This window comes from Brassica rapa, chromosome A02, assembly GCF_000309985.2.
Source record: "Brassica rapa cultivar Chiifu-401-42 chromosome A02, CAAS_Brap_v3.01, whole genome shotgun sequence".
NCBI lineage: Eukaryota > Viridiplantae > Streptophyta > Magnoliopsida > Brassicales > Brassicaceae > Brassica > Brassica rapa.
In genome coordinates this window covers 2,925,392-2,948,355 of record NC_024796.2, presented here as the reverse complement: position 1 = coordinate 2,948,355, position 22,964 = coordinate 2,925,392, and the positions used below count along the sequence as shown (strand labels likewise).

General features: G+C 40.2%; 6 protein-coding genes and 3 non-coding genes across 12 annotated transcripts; 4 read left to right on the top strand and 5 right to left on the bottom strand.

The window, feature by feature from the left end:
* On the bottom strand, positions 1-1,676 carry LOC103851005 (E3 ubiquitin-protein ligase RNF12). Of its 2 annotated transcripts, XM_033284197.1 has the most exons (2): positions 851-1,676; positions 1-766 (listed from the first exon to the last, which is right to left on the bottom strand). In XM_033284197.1, exons 1-2 carry the CDS (start codon positions 1,407-1,409, stop codon positions 195-197), a joined length of 1,131 nt encoding a protein of 376 aa, XP_033140088.1. In that variant the 5' UTR covers positions 1,410-1,676; the 3' UTR covers positions 1-194. The 2 variants fall into 2 exon arrangements, with proteins under 2 accessions (XP_033140088.1, XP_009126069.2); XM_009127821.3 differs by having other exon boundaries at positions 1-1,676.
* TRNAD-GUC lies at positions 1,609-1,680 on the bottom strand. The gene has a single exon. It is a non-coding gene; the product is annotated as a tRNA-Asp (tRNA).
* A 646-nt stretch (positions 1,681-2,326) lies between these two features.
* On the bottom strand, positions 2,327-2,400 carry TRNAI-AAU. Its single transcript has one exon. It is a non-coding gene; the product is annotated as a tRNA-Ile (tRNA).
* Positions 2,401-2,477: 77 nt separating this feature from the next.
* On the bottom strand, positions 2,478-2,551 carry TRNAI-AAU. Its single transcript has one exon. It is a non-coding gene; the product is annotated as a tRNA-Ile (tRNA).
* A 734-nt stretch (positions 2,552-3,285) lies between these two features.
* On the top strand, positions 3,286-4,761 carry LOC103851004 (proline-rich extensin-like protein EPR1). 2 transcript variants are annotated; one of them, XM_033284199.1, is made up of 2 exons: positions 3,286-3,727; positions 3,835-4,761. In XM_033284199.1, exons 1-2 carry the CDS (start codon positions 3,532-3,534, stop codon positions 4,662-4,664), a joined length of 1,026 nt encoding a protein of 341 aa, XP_033140090.1. In that variant the 5' UTR covers positions 3,286-3,531; the 3' UTR covers positions 4,665-4,761. The 2 variants fall into 2 exon arrangements, with proteins under 2 accessions (XP_033140090.1, XP_009126068.1); XM_009127820.3 differs by having other exon boundaries at positions 3,366-3,727; positions 3,847-4,761.
* A 241-nt stretch (positions 4,762-5,002) lies between these two features.
* On the top strand, positions 5,003-5,921 carry LOC103851002 (glucosamine 6-phosphate N-acetyltransferase-like). Its single transcript, XM_009127818.3, has one exon. The coding sequence runs from the start codon at positions 5,351-5,353 to the stop codon at positions 5,828-5,830; it is 480 nt and encodes a 159-aa protein (XP_009126066.1). The 5' UTR covers positions 5,003-5,350; the 3' UTR covers positions 5,831-5,921.
* LOC103851003 (U3 small nucleolar ribonucleoprotein protein IMP3) lies at positions 5,814-7,311 on the bottom strand. The gene is made up of 4 exons (XM_009127819.3): positions 7,040-7,311; positions 6,842-6,949; positions 6,281-6,355; positions 5,814-6,191 (listed from the first exon to the last, which is right to left on the bottom strand). The coding sequence occupies exons 1-4, from the start codon at positions 7,171-7,173 to the stop codon at positions 5,960-5,962; spliced, it is 549 nt and encodes a 182-aa protein (XP_009126067.1). The 5' UTR covers positions 7,174-7,311; the 3' UTR covers positions 5,814-5,959.
* A 220-nt stretch (positions 7,312-7,531) lies between these two features.
* LOC103851001 (GDSL esterase/lipase 7) lies at positions 7,532-15,988 on the top strand. 2 transcript variants are annotated; one of them, XM_033284196.1, is made up of 6 exons: positions 7,532-8,934; positions 14,715-14,842; positions 14,924-15,172; positions 15,250-15,511; positions 15,599-15,826; positions 15,876-15,988. In XM_033284196.1, the coding sequence occupies exons 1-5, from the start codon at positions 8,547-8,549 to the stop codon at positions 15,817-15,819; spliced, it is 1,248 nt and encodes a 415-aa protein (XP_033140087.1). In that variant the 5' UTR covers positions 7,532-8,546; the 3' UTR covers positions 15,820-15,826; positions 15,876-15,988. The 2 variants fall into 2 exon arrangements, with proteins under 2 accessions (XP_033140087.1, XP_009126065.3); XM_009127817.3 differs by having other exon boundaries at positions 15,599-15,988.
* Positions 15,989-17,099: 1,111 nt separating this feature from the next.
* On the top strand, positions 17,100-22,792 carry LOC103851000 (DNA-directed RNA polymerase 2, chloroplastic/mitochondrial). The gene is made up of 19 exons (XM_009127816.2): positions 17,100-18,197; positions 18,302-18,517; positions 18,603-18,736; positions 18,821-18,887; positions 19,081-19,139; positions 19,375-19,492; positions 19,574-19,687; positions 19,751-19,882; positions 19,974-20,390; positions 20,494-20,544; positions 20,645-20,715; positions 20,795-20,879; positions 21,021-21,173; positions 21,341-21,415; positions 21,511-21,600; positions 21,689-21,736; positions 21,856-21,970; positions 22,062-22,165; positions 22,249-22,792. The coding sequence occupies exons 1-19, from the start codon at positions 17,325-17,327 to the stop codon at positions 22,357-22,359; spliced, it is 3,033 nt and encodes a 1,010-aa protein (XP_009126064.1). The 5' UTR covers positions 17,100-17,324; the 3' UTR covers positions 22,360-22,792.
* Positions 22,793-22,964: the final 172 nt, after the last annotated feature.

Sequence of the window (22,964 nt, the reverse complement as noted above, 5' to 3'; positions counted from 1 at the left end):
TTGAGCAAGCAAAAACTCACATTCCAAAAAATCATATTTAGAACTAATGAACAACAATTCTCAGCAAAACCTAAAAGATTAATGAACCTAAATAACTTGAACACCAAAATATAGCTGCAAAAATTTTATTTCCCCCTTTAATCTGTTTCCAGCCAAATATGTACATCAAACCAATCAGCAAACATTAACTTCACCTACTCTGACATCAAGTCTCTCCCCAAACCCCTTCGTGATCTCTTATTCCTTTCGTACTCAAGATCATCAGTAGGCAGCTCATACCGACAAACCGGACATGTATTCCTTATCCCTAACCAAGGCACAATGCACTCTTTATGATAGTAATGCCTACAAGGAAGCCTCTTAACTTTCTCCTCCACCACAATCTCATCTTTGCAGATCGCGCAGCCAATGCTCAACTCTTCAGAGGTGATTCCCACATCAGGAAGCTCATCCACCATCCTCTTGGAAGCTGGTGGACTTCCTTTGGTTCCAGACTCATGGAACGTTCGTGCTATAACATCCTCGTAGTCTCTGTTGTTCGCAGCGTATACATCTATATCCGGAAAAAGGGTGTCGAAAAAATCCTCCATCACTAAATCTACAGATTCTTCAAAGAACCCATCAAATAAACCACCATGCCATTCTTGATTATATTCCTCCATGGGCTCTTGAGATAAGCTTACTCCTCCTACTTCTTCTTGGGGTTCGACAGGTTCCGGAACAACCCACGTGATCTCGTTCTGCGGCTCCACGTGACCAACCAAGATATCGTCCCCAACAAAAGCAATACCCGTACCAATTTCTACCAGACCCGTACCAATTTCTACCAGACCCGTACCAATTTCTACCAGACCCGTACCAATTTCGACCAGACCCGTACCAATTTCGACCCGACCCGTATTATTTCCGACCCGACCCGTATTAATTTCGACCCGACCCGAACCAATCTCGACCCGACCCGACCCGATTTCGACCCGACTCGACCCGATTTCGATCATACGCGTATCGATTTCAAAACTCCTGGTAACTTGAAGCCCTAACTCGCCTGAATGATCCGACCCGGATCCGGACCCGATTCGGAGCCCTAATTCTACCTCCTCCTCCTCCATGTCTTGAATCCCCCAGATATCGAAAGCACGCGAAGTGCTTAGCCTCTGATTCGAGCCTACGTACGACTCTCGACCGAAGAAATCGATGAAGGAGTGATGCCGATCGGGTTCTGATTCCATCGAAACCGATCCGGGATCTGAAATCGACTCCAGGAAACGGATGTACGGATTGGTTTCCCTTATAGCTTCGTAGTCCGGCTGGTTACCAGATCGGTAAAACTCTGCGGCGATTGAGCTACCACCGTCGTCGTCTTCTTCCTCTGCTTTCACGTTGATTGGGTAGCCGAAGAGTTTCGCCATTGCTGAGGAGTTTCTGAGAAAATTGGCGAGAAAATCAATAGAAATTGTCAAGGAAAATAAAAAAGATTCGTATCTTATACACAAGGGATTCGACGGTGTATATATATATATGTGGTTAGAAGTTAGAAACCTTGTTGGGGAAGGTTGTGCCACGTAATAACTATAAAAGGGAAAAAAAAAGTTATTTAAATTTAAAAAACGCCGTTGCCGGGGATCGAACCCGGGTCACCCGCGTGACAGGCGGGAATACTTACCACTATACTACAACGACTTGATGCTTGTGTTTGTATTATCTGTAAATTGCTTTTATAAGTTCCTGTCATTATAACTTCAAAGATATCCTTCTCATCAACTTTACCAGATGATCTAGCTCTTTTAGATAGCATAGCCTTATGCTTTTGCTTGCGTTTGGATATAAACTCCCTTAGGACACAGCAAGAGACATGTCCTGTTGTTGACCTAAAGCATACAACAATAATCAAATTGTCTAGCTCACAAACGAAAACACTATCATAGAATTAGAAACTAACCCATAACAGTTAACTGGTATTTCATTAGAAGTAAAAACACTAAACTTGACAAGTCATATGGTTGTCCCAAATGTTAATAAAAGGAAGAACCATTGCAGCAAAATTAAATCCAATAAGCAACTAAAATAAAAAGAAGGCAAAAACATGAAACCTGAGGTCCGGAGCTTTGTTGAAGAAGACTTGGTTCTTTTTGTGCATTAGAATCTCAGCTTATCCTTCCTTAATAACTGTATAATCATTTAGATCTACCACCTCTATTGCTGACCTCAGATTTTTTCTTTAGGGGCATAAGATTCCAACAGAATCAGGAACGTGAATTCGTATTCCAAACGGCAAATCACAAAGGTTGAGAAGTAGAGACAAATATAAAACAAAAGAAGAAAAAAATGGCCTATACAGGGATCGAACCTGTGACCTTCGCGTTATTAGCACGACGCTCTAACCAACTGAGCTAATAGGCCTCGTGCTTGTGGTTTTATCTTTGTATAAAATGACTGTACGTAAACTTAAAAGGAAAAGAATCAAAGATCAAAAGAAATGGCCTATACAGGGATCGAACCTGTGACCTTCGCGTTATTAGCACGACGCTCTAACCAACTGAGCTAATAGGCCAAGTTGCTATTTAGTGATTATAAACTTACTTGTCAAAACCAGTTTGAGTGCAGGACATCGTTATGAAACTACGAAGAGGGAGAGAAGGAGCTGAGAAAGGGAAGAAGAGAGGATACAGAGCTTAACATTGTTACTTCTTGGTGCTACCATCGCTGCTCCAAAAGTTGACGCTCTCATAATCTGTCCAATGGTAATGTTGAAGCATGTCTAGTCAAAATCTTTTTGAGAAGTCTCTTATTCCAGATCTTGATCAATTGCTAGTTCAACCAGATTGGCAGTTTGGTTAGCTGAACCGGATGATGGATGATCATTAATTTGGTTAGCTTTGTATTAATAGGATCATCAATGTAAATTAATTGTTAAATCTTACGGTGGTGAGCAGATAACTATAACAACACTAGCTCAGGCGCAGCATGGAAACGGTTACATCCCAGGCTGGATGCTCTGATAGTCATGTGATCATTTTAATGATGTGATCAACCTCACCAACAAATGGCATGTTATATGTAAAATAAGAAATAAAGACACAAGATTTTGATTCGTAGACATAAGTGTGGCTATATATAATGTCATGATGATCTTGGGGACATTTGTCTCTTTTGGGAAACCTTGCTATTTTAAGTGTGCAACTTGTTTTACCATTGAACCTGATAACTTAATTTTGTCAAAGTATTCACCAACTATTTTTACTGTGAATCCAAATATTTTTGGTGTATTTTTCTCACCTCTTACTATTTTACTACAATAATTTGAGCTTTTTGAGCTGTACAAAGAGAAGAAATATAAGTCACGAGGTATTAACAGCAGCTTTATAGTTTGGAAGCTAGACTTGTATACTTCCCATGACTACCATTAACAGAGTGAAGAGATAAGCTTTTGTTACAATCTCCTTTTTTTTCCTGGCTCACTCATCTTCATAACTCCTATATAAATCCATCTGTTTCATGACAGAGATAAGGAGACTGAGTTGATCCATAACTATGGAGATAACAACGACCTTCTCGGTTTGGTTTATTCTTATGACTCTCTTAGGAATCTCTATAAATGGAGGTTTGTCTCAAGGACAACAACATCTTATGAAGAAGACACGTTCTGTTGCGGTTGTGGTCGGAACTGTCTACTGTGACACTTGTTTCAACAGCGCCTTTTCGAAATCACCCAACCACTTGATCTCAGGTTTGTTTTATTTTCTCTTTCTTGGTTTTGTTTTACCGGTTCTTATTCAAGATTTGTACCAGTGTGGACTAAAATCTTAGAAGTAATATTGATTAACACTTTGCTGGATCTTTACACAGGTGCTGTAGTTGCAGTGGAATGTATCGACGAGAACTCAAACCCGAGTTTCAGACAAGAAGTGAAAACAGACGAGCACGGCGAATTCAAAGCTAATCTACCGTTCTCCGTGAGCAAACATGTGAAGAAGATCAAGAGATGCTCCGTGAAGTTGCTAAGCAGCTCACAGCCTTACTGTTCTATAGCAGCTTCCGCAACTTCATCTTCTCTCAAACGCCTTAGATCGAGCAAACACGGAGAAAATACTCGAGTCTTCTCAGCAGGGTTCTTCACTTTCAAACCTGAGAACCAACCAGAGATATGTAGTCAAAAACCTATCAATCTCCGTGGATCCAAACCTCTTTTTCCGGATCCTACTTTCCCTCCACCGATCCAAGACCCGGTTCCGGATAATCCTCTTCCTATTCTCCCAATCCTTCCTCCTCTTCCGGACTTGCTTCCAACACTTCCTCCTCTTCTTCCAGGACCATCGCAAAAATCAGCTTCCTTGCATCACAAGAAAGACAGTTACTTGGAAGACAAGAAAACCAAAGTACTAAAACCTGATTCCGTCTTACCTCCAAACCCGGTTAAGGCTCTCCTTCCTCCAAATCCGCTAAACCCGCCATCTATCATCCCTCCAAACCCGGTTACGCCTCTCCTCCCTCCAATCCCTCTAGTTTCTTCTCCCCCAAGTCTTCCACCGCTAAAGTCTCTTCCACCTGTTCCGGTCATAACTCCGCCTTCACAACCGTCACCTTCTTTCTCAGTTTCTCTCCCTCCCATCTTCATTGGAATCCCTCCGGCTTCATCTTCCTTCTCTAGTCACCCTCAACCCTAGATTTAAAATGTATTTCTATATGTATCATTATCATCTGTGTTATTTTTCCCCCTTGTTGGTTTGTTGTAATTTCAATAAATATTTTTACTAAGGACTTTTATCTTATTTTTTCAATTTTCAATTCATTGTCTAATTCTCAACTAGATAAAACAACACCAATAAAACAGTTTACACATAAATAATTACATCAAATGCAATTTTAATGGACTATAGTTTGGTTTGATTAAGAACTTAGAGCAGCTCCATCGGTAAAACTAAGGAATGTTTCTAAAAGATAAACAAAAATTAATATTATAATGTATTTATCTTTTTTAAGTAGTTAAAATGTTTTAAAAGTGGCATCTGTTACTCTATGGTGGAACCGAGTTTTTAAAATAGTGAAACAAGAACTTCTCATGTTTTTCTTTAGTATTTTTTTATTTTTTGTTTTACTTTTAATTCTTAAAGCTCATTTCAATATACACCGTTGGAGTTACTCTTAGTCAACTTTCTTAATCAACCCATTAAGTCTGGTAAGTTTAGTACCAATCTGGTAAAAAAACTCAAATGGACTAGATTAGCTTGATTGAGAGAATGGGTTACTTTTGTAATTATCGGAAACTTCGAATACTAAAACGTAAATATAACTTTCTTTGTACTTTATTATTTTATCAGTTCCAACGAACTCAAGTCTTCTCCGATCTGCAATGGCGGACGCGTCTAGTTCCGACATCACCGGAGAGAAACAGACATTCAAGATCCGAAGGCTAGAGATCACCGACAAGAGAAATGGATACATGGAGCTTCTCAGCCAACTCACCGTCACAGGATCAGTCACCGACGACGAATTCGATCAGCGTTTCAAGGAGATCACCTCCTACGGAGACGACCATTTGATCTGCGTCATCGAAGAAGAGTCATCAGGTAAGATCGCGGCGACGGGGAGCGTGATGATAGAGAAGAAGTTCCTGAGAAACTGCGGCAAAGTCGGGCATGTAGAGGACGTCGTCGTGGATACAGAGTTCCGCGGGAAACGTCTCGGGAAGCGAGTGGTTGAGTTTCTAACGGATCATTGTCGAGGGATGGGTTGCTACAAGGTGATTCTTGATTGTGGCGTGGAGAAGAAAGAGTTCTACGAGAAATGTGGGTTGGTTAATAAAGGGATTCAGATGTCAAAGTACTTTTGATTGAATCTTTGTTTTCTTGTCTTACTCTAAGCTTTGGTCTGAATCTATTGCAAAAGGTTTGATGATTAATGAGAAACATATAGTTTGGTAATAGAAAAGGTTTACACTTTGAGAAGTGAGATAAATCTTTTAAGCAAGCATGTCGTAGTCATCCAATTTGTCGTTGTACTGAAGCACCTTGCGTTTAATCTTGGAAGAGTCCACCCAGGTGATGAAATCTTCCATGTTCCGAGTTACTAAGAAGGCTGGATCGGTGATCGTGTCTGGTCCTACACGAATGTGTCCTTGCTCTATGTATGTCACTGCTTCTGTCAAGTGCTCTGCGTACTTCAGGTGAACCAGGACTGTCGATAACCTACGCCTGCAAATAATTAATAAAACCACATCAAAATCAGATCATTGGTGGCTCTCAAAGGATCGGCCTATATATATATATATTTAAACCAGTACCTGCAGAAGGAGGAAACTGATAACCGATCAGTTAAAGCCAAGCTTTTCCTTGTCGGTATAACTCCCATGTTGTATCTGCCATTATTTTGAAATACATGGAAACACACATAAGCCACTACTAACACAATACAAAAACAAGTCTTTCTCGTTGCAACATGAACCAAAGCAGATTCTATATCTATGGTATAGTTCCATATACACCAGCTTAGCTCAGCAGTGAAGCTAATGAAATTAAAAAAAAAAAACAGATTTTGTAAGAATCCGAACTCAATCGATTTTTATCAGCAAATTTAATTTATCGAAATTATAACAATTTCAAATATATTACAGCAAGTAATATTTAAATGATATTATCTCGCAATTTCGGAAGTCATCTAGTTAGATAAATCATTATAAGGTAACCAGAAAAAAACCACCATTGATCTCTAACATAACCTACCAGAGCTCCTATTATAAATGTAACAGCTGCAGAAACGCGATAACTAGCTTGTTCAAAGACCTAACTAAGATCTAGAGGAAACAAAGACTCGTAAACTGTGTACACTAGTAAGTAAAACTCACAGCTTCTCGAGGAGCATATCAGTCATCTGAATCCTAAAAGGATCAGTCGCATCCATCTGTTTCAACACGTTCGTCAGCTTCTGCACCATCCTACACAATCCTGAATATCTGACCCCCAAACAAACAAAAACAGACTCAATAAGAATCAGAAAAAAAAAAACCATTGAGAGGGAACAAAAAGAAGAGAAAGTTACAAACTTTTTGTAGTCGTCACGACCACCCATGTGGTAACGACCCGTGATCAGGGTTTCGCGATGGCCGCCTTCTCTTTTCCATTCCAGGAAATTTACTTTCTTCAGAACCTTCTTCTCATGGTTCTTGAGCTTCCTCATCGCTGACCCTTCTCAAGGTGATGCAAAGAGCGCGAAATTAAGGGTTCTTCGTCGCAGATGTAAGACGGCTTAAACAGAGAGAGGGTGCGGCGAGGTTTATGCTAAAACCCTAAGTCGCAAAGAGGATTAAAATCAAGGAAGAAGAAGAAGGCGGATTAATCCTACGGTTCTCATTCGTTGATTAATTTGTAAGGCCCTCCAGGGCCCAAATCCTTATAAATTGGGCTTTTAGTTCCTTTATCTTTCTGTTACAAATAAGCCCATAAATGTTTTCAGTTTTCTCATTTTGATAAGTTGGAAGAAAATCTTACAGAGAGATGTTTTTTTTATTATACGTCATATCGGCTGATTCGGTCTTTCCCGAGAGAAACGTACATAATATACAGAGTGGATTGGTTCAAGAGTGTACTACTCTGTGTCAGACCTTAATTTAAAATACTTTTCGACTAACGTTAAAATGGACTGATCATCTATTACAGCCAAATATGTAAATCATATAAACCTAAACCCATGTCCAAACTGATCAAGTAGTGATAATTTTATTTCTAGGAGAAATCAAATGTATGATAATGTGGATACACACCAAGCCCTATAAATTACCACTAGACTACTACCACAATACCACATGGTTAGAGAGAAATGTTGTTGTGCCATTGTAAGTCCATCTAGTATTTATTTTAGATTTGATGCAGTTTAGAGAGTTCTTGCGAGACATATTCAGTAAACTTTGAACTTTAATATATTATTTTTCCTTAATTCATTGGGGTGAATGCTTTTAGCACTTGAAGCATATGACCCAAAGGCATTTGTAAAAGATAAAACTCAAAGTTGTACTTCAAGTTGGTGGCGCAGAATCATATATAAAGGACATTTGCTTAGTCAAAAGTTCACAATTGGTGGCTTGACCAAATCCAGCTTGGTTTGCCTTTGAGTTTTGAACATGTATATGCATGCTATCCACCCTTGTGATCGCTTCTTGAACTTGTACGCACTACACAAACGTCTACTATGCATTTAACTAACATCACATGTTACATACTATCCACACCCTTTGTGGTCGCTTCTTTGTGTGATAAGACATTAAATCTCACTACATACCAAAGGACTCAGGTCCAAACAAACTTAAAGCCCATTATGCTAGCTATACCTATCCTGTACGTTAGTAACAAAGTCGTCACGTAAGTACATTATTTCTATCAGGAGCTATCAATGACTAGAAAACAGGTTTACAAAACTGGGGAGATGTAGCTGCTGGCTCGTCCTAAAAGCTGTCTCTATAGAAAACAAGAAGAAAATAGTAAGAAATTTAAAGATGCAGTAAATGAAAACATAAAAACAAATTTCAGAACAGTAACAGTTAACCACCACACTCCATGACATCATTTACCACGACCAGTTCTTCTGAACCAATCTCACCATGTCACTTTATCATGTTTCCATCCATTATCCATACCCCCATACATATACGAGTTTACTTACCTCTACATACATATAATAGAAAGAGAAAGATAGTAACTAAAAGCATGAAGTGTTTGTTGTTTTATCTTGTGTTCTTAGAGCTTCTCTGGTTTGGTTATGGACAATCTAGTAATCATCAGCCTCTTGCTCCAGCTTTCTTCGTCTTTGGAGATTCCTTGGTTGATTGTGGAAACAACAACTACATTCCCACACTTGCACGAGCTAACTATCTCCCTTATGGAATTGATTTTGGCTTCCCCACTGGCCGTTTCTGTAATGGCCGTACAGTTGCTGATTATGGAGGTAACTAAAGACTAATAAAAAGATAATAAGATATAGTTTTACTTCTTTTTCTGTGAGAAAGTGGTGAGTAATCCAGCTCGACAATACTGTATGGGCTCAAGCCCGAACTGCAGCCTAATTCAGTAAAGCAGAAGTGATCAACAGATGGGCCTCGGTGATATGAAGTTGGGCCCAGAAGGAGAAAGCTTACTCGTTATAGGCTAACGGATAAGGTTGTTTTGTAACAACCTTCTCCTTCTTCCTTGAGTCGATTTTTACTCTGCAACAAAAGGGAATCTCCATTGTTAGCAGAGAAAGTTGATCTTCTGTAAACACATAAACACTGAGAGAGATAGTAGATTACCAGGTCCCGATCCTGAAGGAGATGTACCTAGTCTATTGACAGGGAACTCTAAAACTTGCTTGTGTCTTACGCTTTCTTTCTTTCTCTTTCTTCTGAGCTTTCGCAAACACACGAGTGATAGGAGTCGCGATCTAGACATTCGAGAGTGTATCTGTGGAATCAAGAGAGATAGAGAGAGCCAATGAGGAGAGAGATCGTGTTAAAGTCAAGCAAAGCCCAGTCGAATCTTCTACAATTGGTATCAGAGCTCGGTGAGAGCGAGAAAGAAGAAGATCCGAGGAGATCTGAGATCGGGAAGGTGAAGGGAAACGTGATCGACATCAGTGAGATCAAGATCGAAACAAGTCTTGATCGAGAATCACAAGATCGTTTGCGATAAAGGAAGTCTCTAATTCAAACTTGAATTTTTCAATATAATAATAAAGCGTAGTCACTGTGATCTGTTCGTGGTTTGCTGTGGGAGTGTTTCTTCTTGTTATCTGCAGGTAACAGGAGACCAGGAAGTCCACAGAAGTCAAGATGGATCCAACGCGGGGAAAATTTGAGATCGAAAAGTTTGATGGAAAAGGAGATTTTGGACTTTGGAAATTCAAGATGCAAGCACAGCTCGAGATTCAGGGTCTGCTGTCAGTGTTAAAGGAGGAGGATTCGTCTACACCTAAAGAAGAGAAACAGGAAGACGATGAGGAGATCAAGAAAGAACCTAAGAGGGCAGAGAAGGATTTGCGAGTTCGTAGCCTGCTCAGCATCTGCCTGAGCGATGTGATCTTGAGGAAGATCATGAATGAACCAACAGCTCTTGGTATGTGGAGAGCACTAGAAAGAGACTACCAGACCAAGTCACTACCAAATAGGATATACTTGAAGAAGAAGTTCTCATGCTTCAAGATGGAGGAAGAGAAGCCTATGGAAGAAAATTTTGACCAGTTCTTGAAGCTTGTTGCGGATCTAGCGAGCATTAAGATTGACATCTCAGATGAGGATCAAGCAATTCAACTGCTATCAGGACTACCATCAGCTTTCGAACCGCTAGTGCACACATTACAGTACGGGACAGGAAAAGATACGCTAACTGTAAATGAAGTGATGACAGCGGCTTACTCAAAGGAGGTGGAGTTAAAACAGAAAGGGATAACTCCAAAGGGAAGACCATCAGAAGGACTATTCACAGAATCTAGAGGAAGGTCAACAACAAGAAACGAGTCAGGAGGAAACAAACCATGGCACAACAAGTCGAAGAATAGTTTCAGGTCTAAATCCAGAGGAAGAACTGCAAACAAGACAGACAAGACATGTTGGGTTTGTGGAAGCGAAGGTCACTGGAAGAGGGATTGTCCAGAGAGAAAGAAGTTCCCACAGAACAACCGATCACAAAGCTCAGCAAACGTTGCCACAAACCTGCCTGGACCAGTTGCTCTCACTGCAAGTCTAACAGTCTCACAAGAGGAGTGGGTGTTGGACTCGGGGTGCACTTTTCACATCACACCCAGGAAGGAACTATTATCAGACTTTGAAGAGTTTGAAGGCAACAAAGTCATGATGGGAAATAATACTCACTGTATGGTTCGTGGCATGGGAAAGATAACAATTGACAATCTAGATGGAACGATGGTGACGCTAAGCAACGTGAGATACATTCCTGAGATGGGTAGAAACCTAATCTCCTACGGGCAGCTAGAGCAATCAGGGTGCCGCTACAGTGGACAAGGCTTCATGATCCACTTTTACAAAGGAGATAAGAAGGTTCTATCAGGGAAGTATACAAGTGGGTTGTATTACCTTCAAGGGAACGTCAGGAAGGCAGAAGTGAACTCGGTAAAAGAAACAGTGGATCTCACCAGAAGATGGCACACAAGACTGGCTCACATGAACCACAGATCGATGGAAACGTTAGCCAAAAAGGGATATGTAAAGAAGGAAGAGATTGGAGAGTTGGGATTCTGCGAAGCTTGTGCAATGGGAAAATCACACAAGCAAAGATTCCCGAAGGCAAAGCATATCTCTAAAGGAGTGTTGGATTACATTCACACAGACCTTTGGGGATCTCCAACAACAACAGAGAGCTTATCAGGGGCTCATTACTTCCTAACTCTAACTGATGATTATTCTAAAAAGGTTTGGATATTTTTCCTTAAAACTAAAGACGAAGTGTTCAATTGTTTTGCAGAATGGAAGGTGCTAGTGGAAAACCAGACAGGAAAGAGCATAAAATGTGTTAGAACAGACAACGGGTTGGAGTTCTGCAACCAAAGGATGGATACATTGTGCAAGAAGTCAGGAATCAAACGCCACAAGACATGCCCATATACCCCACAACAGAACGGTGTGTCAGAAAGAATGAATCGGTCAATCATGGATAAAGTGAGAGCTATGCTGAGCGAGACAGGTTTAGATGAGAGCTACTGGGCTGAAGCGGCCTCGACGGCAGTGTACATAATCAACAGGTCACCAAACGCATCCATAAAGTTCGAAGTACCTGAGGCAAGATGGATGGGGAGTGATCCAGAGTATGGACACCTGAGAAGTTTTGGATGCATTGCATATGTGCATCAAGTGAAAGAAAAGATAAATCCCAGAGCTGCGAGAGGAATTTTCTTGGGATATGCACAAGGAACAAAGGGTTATCGAGTATGGCTCTTAGAAGAAGAGAAAGTTGTCATCTCTAAAGATGTAGTGTTCAACGAGGAGAGGTTCTTCAAAGACCTTAAGAAGGAGGAAGATCAAGAATCACTACAGAAGGAGGTAGAGCCGAAGATAACAAAGAAGAAAGTCACGTTCAGCAGCAACTTAGAGAAATTTGAAGGAGAAAGTTCAAATTCAGGTGGAGCTGTTCAAACACAGCCATCACAGACTCATGAAACTACTGAAGAAGAAACAAGATCAGAAACTGACTCTGAGACAGAAGATCCACAAACGCAGGAGCTAGACAACTACTTATTGGCAAGAGACAGAGAGAGGAGAACAATAAAACCTCCCTCAAAATTTGAAGATGCAGATTATCTAGCATATGCACTGTCAAGTGCCGAAGACTTGGAGCTAGAGGAGCCGAGAAGCTATGCTGAAGCTAGACAGAGCAAAGATTGGAGACTCTGGATAGGAGCTTCAGATGAAGAAATGACATCTCTTGAGAAGAATGAGACATGGGAATATGTAAAGAGACCAAAGGATCAGAAGGTCATTGGATGTAAGTGGATCTATAAGTTGAAACCTGAGATTCCAGGGCTTGAACCACCAAGATACAAAGGGAGACTGGTGGCTAAAGGTTATGCACAAATAGAGGGAATAGACTACAACGATGTGTTTGCACCAGTGGTGAAACACGTATCTATTCGAATACTCCTCTCAGCGGTAGTCAATTACGACCTAGAGCTAGAACAACTTGATGTAAAGACAGCTTTTCTACACGGCATACTTAAGGAGAGGATCTATATGGAGCAGCCAGAGGGTTACGTCCTAAAGGGAAAGGAGGATATGGTATGTCTGCTTAAGAAGTCACTCTACGGACTCAAGCAATCCCCGAGAGAGTGGAATCATAGATTTGATAACTTCATGATGAAGCAGGATTATAGAAGGAGCGAGTATGATCCTTGCGTTTACTTGAAGGGGTCAGCAGTGAAAGATATGGTCTATCTACTGATTTACGTTGACGACATGTTGATAGCATCGAAGCAGATGGACAAGATTCAGAAACTAAAGGATCAGCTTAGCACGGAATTCGAGATGAAGGATCTAGGTCATGCGAGGAAAATACTAGGAATGGACATTCTAAGAGATAGGAAAAACTCATCCCTAGTTCTATCACAGAATGACTACTTGAGGAAAGTATTGAAGACGTTTGAGATGGAAGAATGTAGAGCGGTGAGTACACCACTCGGGTCACAGTTCAAACTAAAATCCCTAACAAGAGACAACGAAGCAGAGCAGACTAGAGGGATGGAGGACATACCTTACACCAGCGCAGTAGGGAGTCTAATGTACGCTATGGTTGGTTCTAGACCAGACCTCGCTTACGCAGTCGGAATGGTGTGTCGGTTTATGAGCAAACCTGGAAAGGATCACTGGTTAGCAGTCAAGTGGATAATGCGATATATAAAAGGGGCATTAGACTTGAACTTAACTTTCACAAAGGAGGAGAAGTTTGAAGTCAGAGGATACTGCGACTCGGATTACGCAGCGGACTTGGACAAGAGGAGGTCAATTGCAGGTTACGTCTTCACCGTAGGAGGAAATACGGTAAGCTGGAGATCATCTTTGCTCAAGATCATTGCGTTGTCAACTACTGAAGCTGAGTACATGTCCTTATCTGAAGCAATCAGAGAAGGTATATGGTTAAAAGGCATCTGCGAAGAGTTAAAGCTGAGCACAGGAAAGATTGAGGTACACTGTGATTCTCAGAGTGCGATCTATCTATCAAAGAACTTTATCTACAGAGAGAGGTCAAAGCACATGGCGGTAAAGTATAACTTTATACGGGAGATAATAGCAGATGGAGTAGCAGAGGTTCTAAAGATTCATACGTCAATCAATCCAGCAGATATGTTGACTAAAACCTTACCAGTAGAGAAGTTCAGCGGGTGTCTCACTCGGCTGAAGGTATTGGAAGCTTGATAAGAAGGAAGTCGCCGGTCGTTCTTCGGAACTGAGAAGACGACGGAGGAGGGCGAAACAGGTCTCGGAAGTCAGAGAGACAGAACTGAAGGGAATCAGAATCTTTAGAGGAGAGAGAAGTCTAGCTCGGAGTGAGGACAAAACGTAGCTAGTACCAGGATCGGGAAGATCGGAAGTCATTGAAGCAGCTTGTCGGAGATGAAAGACAGAGCTGATGTTTCCGAGGGAATTAGATCAGCAGTCGTCGGTGGAGTCACTCACCAAGGTGGAGATTGTGAGAAAGTGGTGAGTAATCCAGCTCGACAATACTGTATGGGCTCAAGCCCGAACTGCAGCCTAATTCAGTAAAGCAGAAGTGATCAACAGATGGGCCTCGGTGATATGAAGTTGGGCCCAGAAGGAGAAAGCTTACTCGTTATAGGCTAACGGATAAGGTTGTTTTGTAACAACCTTCTCCTTCTTCCTTGAGTCGATTTTTACTCTGCAACAAAAGGGAATCTCCATTGTTAGCAGAGAAAGTTGATCTTCTGTAAACACATAAACACTGAGAGAGATAGTAGATTACCAGGTCCCGATCCTGAAGGAGATGTACCTAGTCTATTGACAGGGAACTCTAAAACTTGCTTGTGTCTTACGCTTTCTTTCTTTCTCTTTCTTCTGAGCTTTCGCAAACACACGAGTGATAGGAGTCGCGATCTAGACATTCGAGAGTGTATCTGTGGAATCAAGAGAGATAGAGAGAGCCAACGAGGAGAGAGATCGTGTTAAAGTCAAGCAAAGCCCAGTCGAATCTTCTACATTTTCAAAAACCATTTTTGTTGTGATGTAGCAATGTACCTCGGTTTGCCATTGGTGCCACCATTTTTATCTCCTGTATCAATTGTGCAAAACGTCTTGAGAGGGCTTAACTATGCATCTGCAGCAGCTGGGATCTTAGAAGAAACTGGTCAACATTTTGTGAGGATCAAGAATATTATACCCTTCTAATTAAGTATTGTTTTCAGATATATTCATCTTTGTTATTTTTTTCTTTTCCAGGGAGCAAGAACTTCATTCAGTGAACAGATATCACAGTTTGAGATGACAATTGAGTTAAAGCTCCGGCCATTCTTTCAAACCCCTGATGATCTGAGAAAGTATCTTGCCAAATCCATTATTGGGATCAATATAGGAAGCAATGATTACATCAACAATTACCTTATGCCGGATAGATACTCGAGCAGCAAAACCTACAGTGGAGAAGACTATGCAAATCTCCTTATCAAGACTCTCTCAGCTCAAATAACAGTAAATCAAACTCTCCCATAATCTCAGCTCATACTCAGAAAGCATAAAGTGTGTTTTTCTACATATATTTTTTTCAGAGACTATACAACTTAGGTGCAAGAAAAATGGTGTTAGGTGGAACAGGACCACTAGGTTGCATACCGAGTCAGTTATATATGGTAAACGGCACCAACAACACCAGCAAGTGTGTGACAAAGATCAATAACTTGGTTTCATTGTTCAATAGCCGATTGAAAGATCTACCAAACACTCTCAACACAACTCTTCCAGGATCTTTCTTTATCTATCAAAACATCTACGATCTCTTCCATAATATGGTTGTGAATCCCTCTAGATATGGTAAAATGACACCAACCTATCTATTCAACAAGGGGTTTGCCCTTAGTTTTAATATCAAAACTTAGTATTCGTTATTTTTTTTGGCAGGCCTTGTTATACCAGACAAAGCATGCTGCGGTAGCGGGAGATATGGAGGAGCCTCAACATGCCTTCCTTTGCAGCAACCATGCTTGGAAAGGAATCAATACGTCTTTTGGGATGCATTTCATCCAACAGAAACTGCCAACAAAATTATAGCTGGAGAAACCTTCAGCAACTCTGCCAAATACTCTTACCCTATCAGTTTATATGAGTTGGTTAAGCTGTGAGGAATGTGTCTCAAATCTGGATTTCCTCTCATTATCAGGTTACCTTGGTTTTCTAGTTTCTAGTTAATTAGAAGACTTTAAATATGAGATTTGTATGTAACAATTGCCCAAATCTTCAAGATCATAATCTATATTCCAATGTTATAAGGTAAGCATTTATTTCTAAAAATGTTAGCCAACAAGGCCACAAAGTGGCATACATAAATTTTTCTTATCCAGTGGCTGCTTATTACATCTAGAAATAAGTTTATTTACCTCCAAATTTTTCTTTTCTATAATTCCGGTAAACAAAGACTCATTTATTCTACAAAAGTGTTTTTTTTTGTCTTGAATAAATTTAACATTCATTCAAAAAAAAAACCTAATACCTTCTAATAGGGGTGGGCGTTCGGGTACCCGTTCGGGCTCGGGTCGGGTATTTCGGATTTTCGGGTATTTCGGTATAGAGGTCTAGAACCCGTTCGGGTATTTCTGTACTTCAGGTCGGGTTCGGGTATTTTTAGTTCGGATTCGGTTATTTCGGATCGGGTTCGGATATTTAGATTTTGAAAAAAAAAATTAAAATTTTCATTTCTCAAGTTTATTGTATTTAAAAATATAACTTTTAGTTAACTAATTTTTTATTTTTAATAGATTGAATGGTTAATAGATTTGGGCATAACATTTTAAAACTAAAAAGACACTAATTTAGTTATTTTTTTTTAATTTTGGATATAACTTTTGTTAATTTTTGAAATAAAAAACTTGACATGCATTTTAAGTGAGTAGCAAATCATTTTTTCCGTAATTGTATGTATATCATATGAACTTAAATTATGTGTAGTATCAATATAAATATTTTATATAAAATGAGAGATATAAACTAGAAACATAAGGTTAATTATACATATGTTCGGTTATCTTCGGATATCCATTCGGGTTCGGGTATTATCCGTTCGGGTTCGGGTATCCAATCTCTCCTTATTCAATACCCGTTCGGGTATTTTGCTACTTCGGTTCGGATTTCGGTTCGGTTTTTTCGGATCGGGTTCGGGTGCCACTTCGGATATCGGGTAAAGTGCCCACCCCTACCTTCTAAGCCTAAGTAACCAGTAACTAATCTCTAAACCCTGAACAACCTCTAATCTCTAAATTCTAGTTCCACTAAAAGGTTGTCTTAATTTTAATTAATTGGCCTCCATAAATTTTCTCAAGCCTTCTTGCTTAGTAAAGAGGCTATGGTATGGGCCTTATTAAAGGCCTTTGTAAGATATTCCCCGGGTCGGGCATGATTCTTCTACTCGGGTCGAATAGCACAGAGATCCTTTGAAGTAAGAAAGCAAGGGTTTTTAACAAAGGGTTTAAGGCGGCTTCGTCGTGTACTCTTTACGCACCAGTTGTTTTTCTTCTCCTTCCTCAATTTGCCCATTTCGATCCATGTTAACTTCCTCACGCGATCGAATCTCTCCAATCCCGTATCGTTCATGCTCCGCTTCGTCGATTTCTACTCAGTGTAAGCTCGATTGATGTCCAGTGCCCAAACCCCTCTGTTCTCGGCAAATCAAACAAACGTATTCAATCATCGTAAACCCTTGATTTATCGTCGTGACCCAGTTTCAGAATCCTTCCCTATGTGGAGAAACATCGCTAAACACGCCATTACAAGGTCACAAGCTAGATTCGGTTCCAAAGGTCGTGGCTTTCTCGCGTTTTCACACGAACCCATCGTGAAAGGTTCGAGCTTTCGGTTTCCTCTCTTCGGATCCATCCCGGATCCAAAATGTCACGAATTGGGTTTTTCTAATCGGGTCGGGTCTGGATTATCCAATAACGGTAGCTGCCTTAATGGGTTTCTTGCTAGAGGCTACACGAGTGTAGCCGAGGAGGTCTCGTCAACGGATGTGGAGGAAGATCCTTCGCTTGCCGATGAGGTTGAGGAGCTCTTGAAGGAGATGAAGAAAGAGAAGAAGAGAGAGGATCACCGCTCGTGGCGGATGAGGAACCAAGAGAGCGTTGGAATGGGTCGGAGCAAGTACCGGAATCTGTGGAGGAGGCAAGTTAAGATCGAGACGGAGGAATGGGAGAGAGCTGCTAATGAGTATAGGGAGCTTCTGGCGGATATGTGTGAGCAGAAGCTTGCTCCTAATTTGCCTTATGTGAAGTCTTTGTTTTTAGGTTGGTTTGAACCGTTAAGAGATGTTATTAGTAAGGAGCAGGAGTTGTTTAGATTAGGGAAGAGTAAAGCGGTTTATGCGCATTATATTGATCAGTTGCCTGCTGATATGGTGGCGGTTATCACAATGCATAAGTTGATGGGGCATTTGATGACCGGTGGTGATAATGGCTGTGTTAAGGTTGTTCAGGCTGCTTGTTCTGTAGGTGATGCCATTGAACAAGAGGTTGGTTAAGTTGATCTCTCTCTGGTTCCCTTACGATTGATCTGCGAAATGATGTTTGTATGTCTTGTCTTCTAATAGTGTTCTATTTTTTCTTGATTGGATAGATAAGAATATGCACATTCCTCGATAAGACCAGGAAGAAAGAAGAGGATGACAATGAGGAGAGCGGAGAAGTTGAAAATGGAAATCCAATGAGAGAACAAGATAAGTTAAGGAAAAAGGTCAATGACTTGATAAAGAAACAGAAGCTGTCAGCAGTTAGAAAGATCTTGCAGTCACATGACTATACAAAACCATGGTCTGCAGATGCTAGAGCTAAGGTTTGTGTATGCTACGATACTGCTTAGTAAAGAAAGCTTCTGTTGGCTGCTTAAGTTTTAATATTTTCTTGAACTCATATCCCAGGTTGGAAGTCATCTTATAGAGTTGTTGGTAAGAACAGCTTATATACAATCCCCAACTAATCAGCAGGATAATGATCTGCCTGATGTCCGACCTGCATTTAAGCATACCTTCAAGACAGTAGCGCAGGGAAGCATGTGAGGAACTTTTTGATCTATGGTTTTCAAGTAGTTTGTAACTTCTTGTCATAGGCTCATGTTTTGGCCTTTCTTGTACAACAGGAAATCTGGGAGAAAGTATGGTGTAATCGAGTGTGACCCTTTGGTCCGCAAAGGCTTGGAGAAAACTGTAGGTGACCGACTCTCGTTTGATTTGTTAGTCAGATTAAGTTTTACCCAAAATCAACAAAAAGAAATTTGTGAAAATCTTTCAGAACTGTTATATCTAAGAGGGTTTGACTTGGGTGCCACCTGTAAATAGGAAGAATATATGTGGAATTTAAAGATTAATGTATAACTAAGACATCTAATTTCTATTTTAGGGGAGATATGCAGTGATGCCATACATGCCAATGCTGGTTCCCCCTCTCAATTGGTCGGGGTAAGTGAGCTTTCTTTGCTGTATGCTTACCCTAAGTGAAGTACTTGCATTTGCATGGCATTTCAGAACTCATTTCCAAAATGAATTCTTCAGTAACATAGAAACGTTAAAGCTAAAAAGGAAAATTTCGATTTGCACAGCTTGGAGAAAGTTTAACATATCTTCATAGTGATCTTCGAAGAATTTTATTGTAGTAAGTTTTTCTTAAGTATTTTCATTTTGTGTTATTTTGCAGATACGATAAAGGTGCTTACTTGTTCTTAGCGTCTTATATCATGAAAACTCATGGAGCTAAACAACAGCGAGAGGCAATTAAGAGTGCTCCCAAAGGACAACTAAAACCAGTCTTTGAGGTCAGACAATACTGTTTCTTCACGTGCTTTAAATAAGGGGAATCAGTTACAGTTGTTATATATCTTATGGATATTTTCTAGGCCCTGGATACGCTTGGAAGTACTAGATGGAGAGTAAATAAGCGAGTCTTAACGGTTGTAGATAGAATATGGAGCAGTGGAGGCTGTACTGCTGATCTGGTGGATCGCAGCGATGTGAGTTACTACATTGATCTTATAAGATGAGAGCATTATTTATTCCTGAATTTCAAACTGCAGGTTCCTTTACCGGAAAAGCCGGACACTGAAGATGAGAGCATTCTCAAGAAATGGAAGTGGGAAATGAAATCTGCTAAAAAGGAGAACAGCGAGAGACATTCTCTGCGCTGTGACATAGAACTCAAGCTTTCTGTGAGCTTTCTTCCCCTCCCCTTGGCATCGAAGTAACGTGCCATTTTGAGAGTTTCTGTTGGTAAGTATTGAAATATTAAAAATGTGACAGGTAGCACGAAAAATGAAAGATGAGGAAGGTTTTTACTATCCCCACAATGTTGACTTCCGGGGACGTGCATATCCCATGCCCCCACACTTAAATCATCTCGGCTCTGATCTGTGTCGGGGTGTTTTGGAGTTTGCTGAGGGAAGGCCTCTGGGAAGTCCAGGATTGCGATGGCTGAAGATACACTTAGCAAACTTGTATGCTGGTGGTGTAGATAAGTTATCATATGAGGGACGTCTAGCTTTCACCGAAAGTCACTTGGACGACATATTTGATTCTGCAGACAGACCACTTGAAGGAAACAGATGGTGGCTGCAAGCTGAAGACCCGTTTCAGTGCTTGGCTGTGTGCATAAATCTCACTGAAGCTCTCAGAAGTCCATCCCCGGAGACAGTTCTCTCACATATTCCTATACATCAGGTACCTTCAGTATTGAAAATTTCTAATGACTTGTTGTAATGTCTCTTACAATATGTGTGTGCCTGAAAACGAATTTCTTTTCTTTCACTTTGGTTCTGTCCAGGATGGTTCCTGCAATGGCTTACAGCATTATGCCGCGCTTGGGAGAGACACAGTAATTCTCTTTGTTATTTTATATTCTATGGAGTTCTTATTTTCTCTGGCCGCCTGTCATCTTTTTTTTTGTCTAATTTTTTTCTTTAAATGATTATCAGATAGGAGCAGAAGCTGTTAATCTAGTTGCAGGTGAGAAGCCGGCAGATGTTTATTCAGAAATAGCTACGAGGTAAGCTCTGCATCTGCTGCTTAAAGCTGACTTAATTTTAAAATGTGCACTCTAAATTTCGTATGCGTATGCGCTACAGGGTTCTTGATATCATGCGCCGAGATGCAGACAAAGATCCTGAAATTTATCCAGATGCATTGCGTGCAAGAAAATTAATCAACCAGGTCCATCTCTTAATTTTCATTGTTTTGATATAGATATAGTTTAGGCGTGTGAGCAAGTAGCCTGATATTTGTTTTTTTTTTGGGGGCATTGTTTACTCAGTCACATAACTTGATCGGCTGTTATTACTTGATGGTTGTTAGGTGGATCGGAAGCTTGTAAAGCAGACGGTTATGACATCAGTCTATGGTGTCACTTACATTGGTGCGAGGGATCAAATAAAGAGAAGGTTGAAGGAGCGCAGTGCATTTAGTGATGACAAAGAAATTTTTGGGGCGGCTTGCTATGCAGCAAAGGTATATTAGCGCGGCTGATATTGATTTGGAAATTAGATTCATCTACTCTTCAAAGAATGTGTGCTTAAAATGTTTAAACTACTTTCAACTTCACATGTACTTTGGAAACCTATCGAAAGTAAAAATGCTATTAGGGGATAATATTTTGGTTTATCATGTTTGGGTAGGTAACATTGGCTGCTATGGATGAAATGTTTGAAGCTGCACGAGCCATCATGCATTGGTTTGGTGAATGTGCAAAGGTGTGTATCCATTTTTCACAGCGTCTATCATATTTACTTTTGTACTTTGAAGATTTCTTTATGAAAACAAGGGTTAATTATCTTTCTGTAAGCAGATTATTGCGTCAGAAAACGAAACAGTTCGATGGACAACACCATTGGGTCTTCCTGTTGTGCAACCTTACCTCCAAATGGGAACGAAACTCGTAAGTCCACATTTTGCGAATCCCATTGCTCTTGTCTGTTGAATATAAATGTAATGGATGCCTTTCTCTTTAATCGAAATGAATGCAGGTAAAGACATCCCTTCAAACCTTATCGCTTCAGCGTGAAACTGATAAGGTCTGGCCTCAGCTTTTACCTTGGTTTTTGCTTATGAACAAAAGATACTGTACAGAAACAGGGTCTGGTGCTGGCTTATTCTCAGAGAGAGTTTTGTGGGTATTGTTTTTTTTCTGCAGGTCATTGTCAGGCGACAAAGGACAGCTTTTCCTCCAAATTTTATCCACTCCCTCGACGGGTCTCATATGATGATGACTGCAGTTGCCTGCAAAAGAGTAGGCGTGTGTTTTGCAGGTAAAATCATTTTGGATCCTGATCTTTCTCTCGAAACGTTGATCTTGTGTCAACTAATACATTACTTGTATAAAAAAAACTATTCTAACAGGAGTTCATGACTCGTTTTGGACACATGCGTGCGACGTTGATAAGTTAAACAAGATATTACGGGAAAAGTTTGTTGAGCTGTATTCACAACCGATACTAGAGAATGTAAGCTTCACCATCCGTCTCCATCTTCACCTGGGGAAGTCTGATCATGACATAGCTGTTTTTTGTTTTGTTTTTATCAACAGTTGCTGGAGAGCTTTGAGAAATCATTTCCTCATTTAGAGTTTCCTCCTCTGCCTGAGAGAGGAGATTTGGATTTAAAAGTGGTGTTAGAGTCGACTTATTTTTTCAACTGATAAAGAAGTCAATGGCTTCACTAGATCCTCTGAGAGATCTTCCAAGAAACAAGATAGAGAGAGAACAAAGTATCATCCCAAGGCTTGAGCTTTGTGTGTAAAAAGGAGACAAACTTCTTGCGAGGACCAGATCTGGAGAAAAGCTCATGCGTTTGTTTACAGAGACGCAGAGAAAGATAGATAACAGAAAAAAGGTTTGTTACTTTTGTTTCCACAATGTGCCGACGAAGCTTTTACTCATAAGATATAAAGAGTAGTAGCTTCTGAGGGTACCGTAACTTGGTTAGGTTCTATTTGATGCTGTGTTGTAAACCGGTCGGTACTCCTACGGTACACTTGTATGGGGGTGGGTTTGTATAAGAGATGGATTAACTGAGAAACAGATTTGGAAGTTAATTTTTCAGGATATAGAAGATACAAAGTATATTTAATATCAGTGTTCTAAAAATTGGTTTAGTTTGGATGAAAAATAAAAATAGATGGATTTTTTGAATAATCTTTTGAAAAATAGGTTCAGTCAAAGAATCAGTTCAGATACTCGAATAACCAGTAATTTTGTATAAAATGTTTTATTTTTCTTTCTACATCACAAAATGTTTAATGAT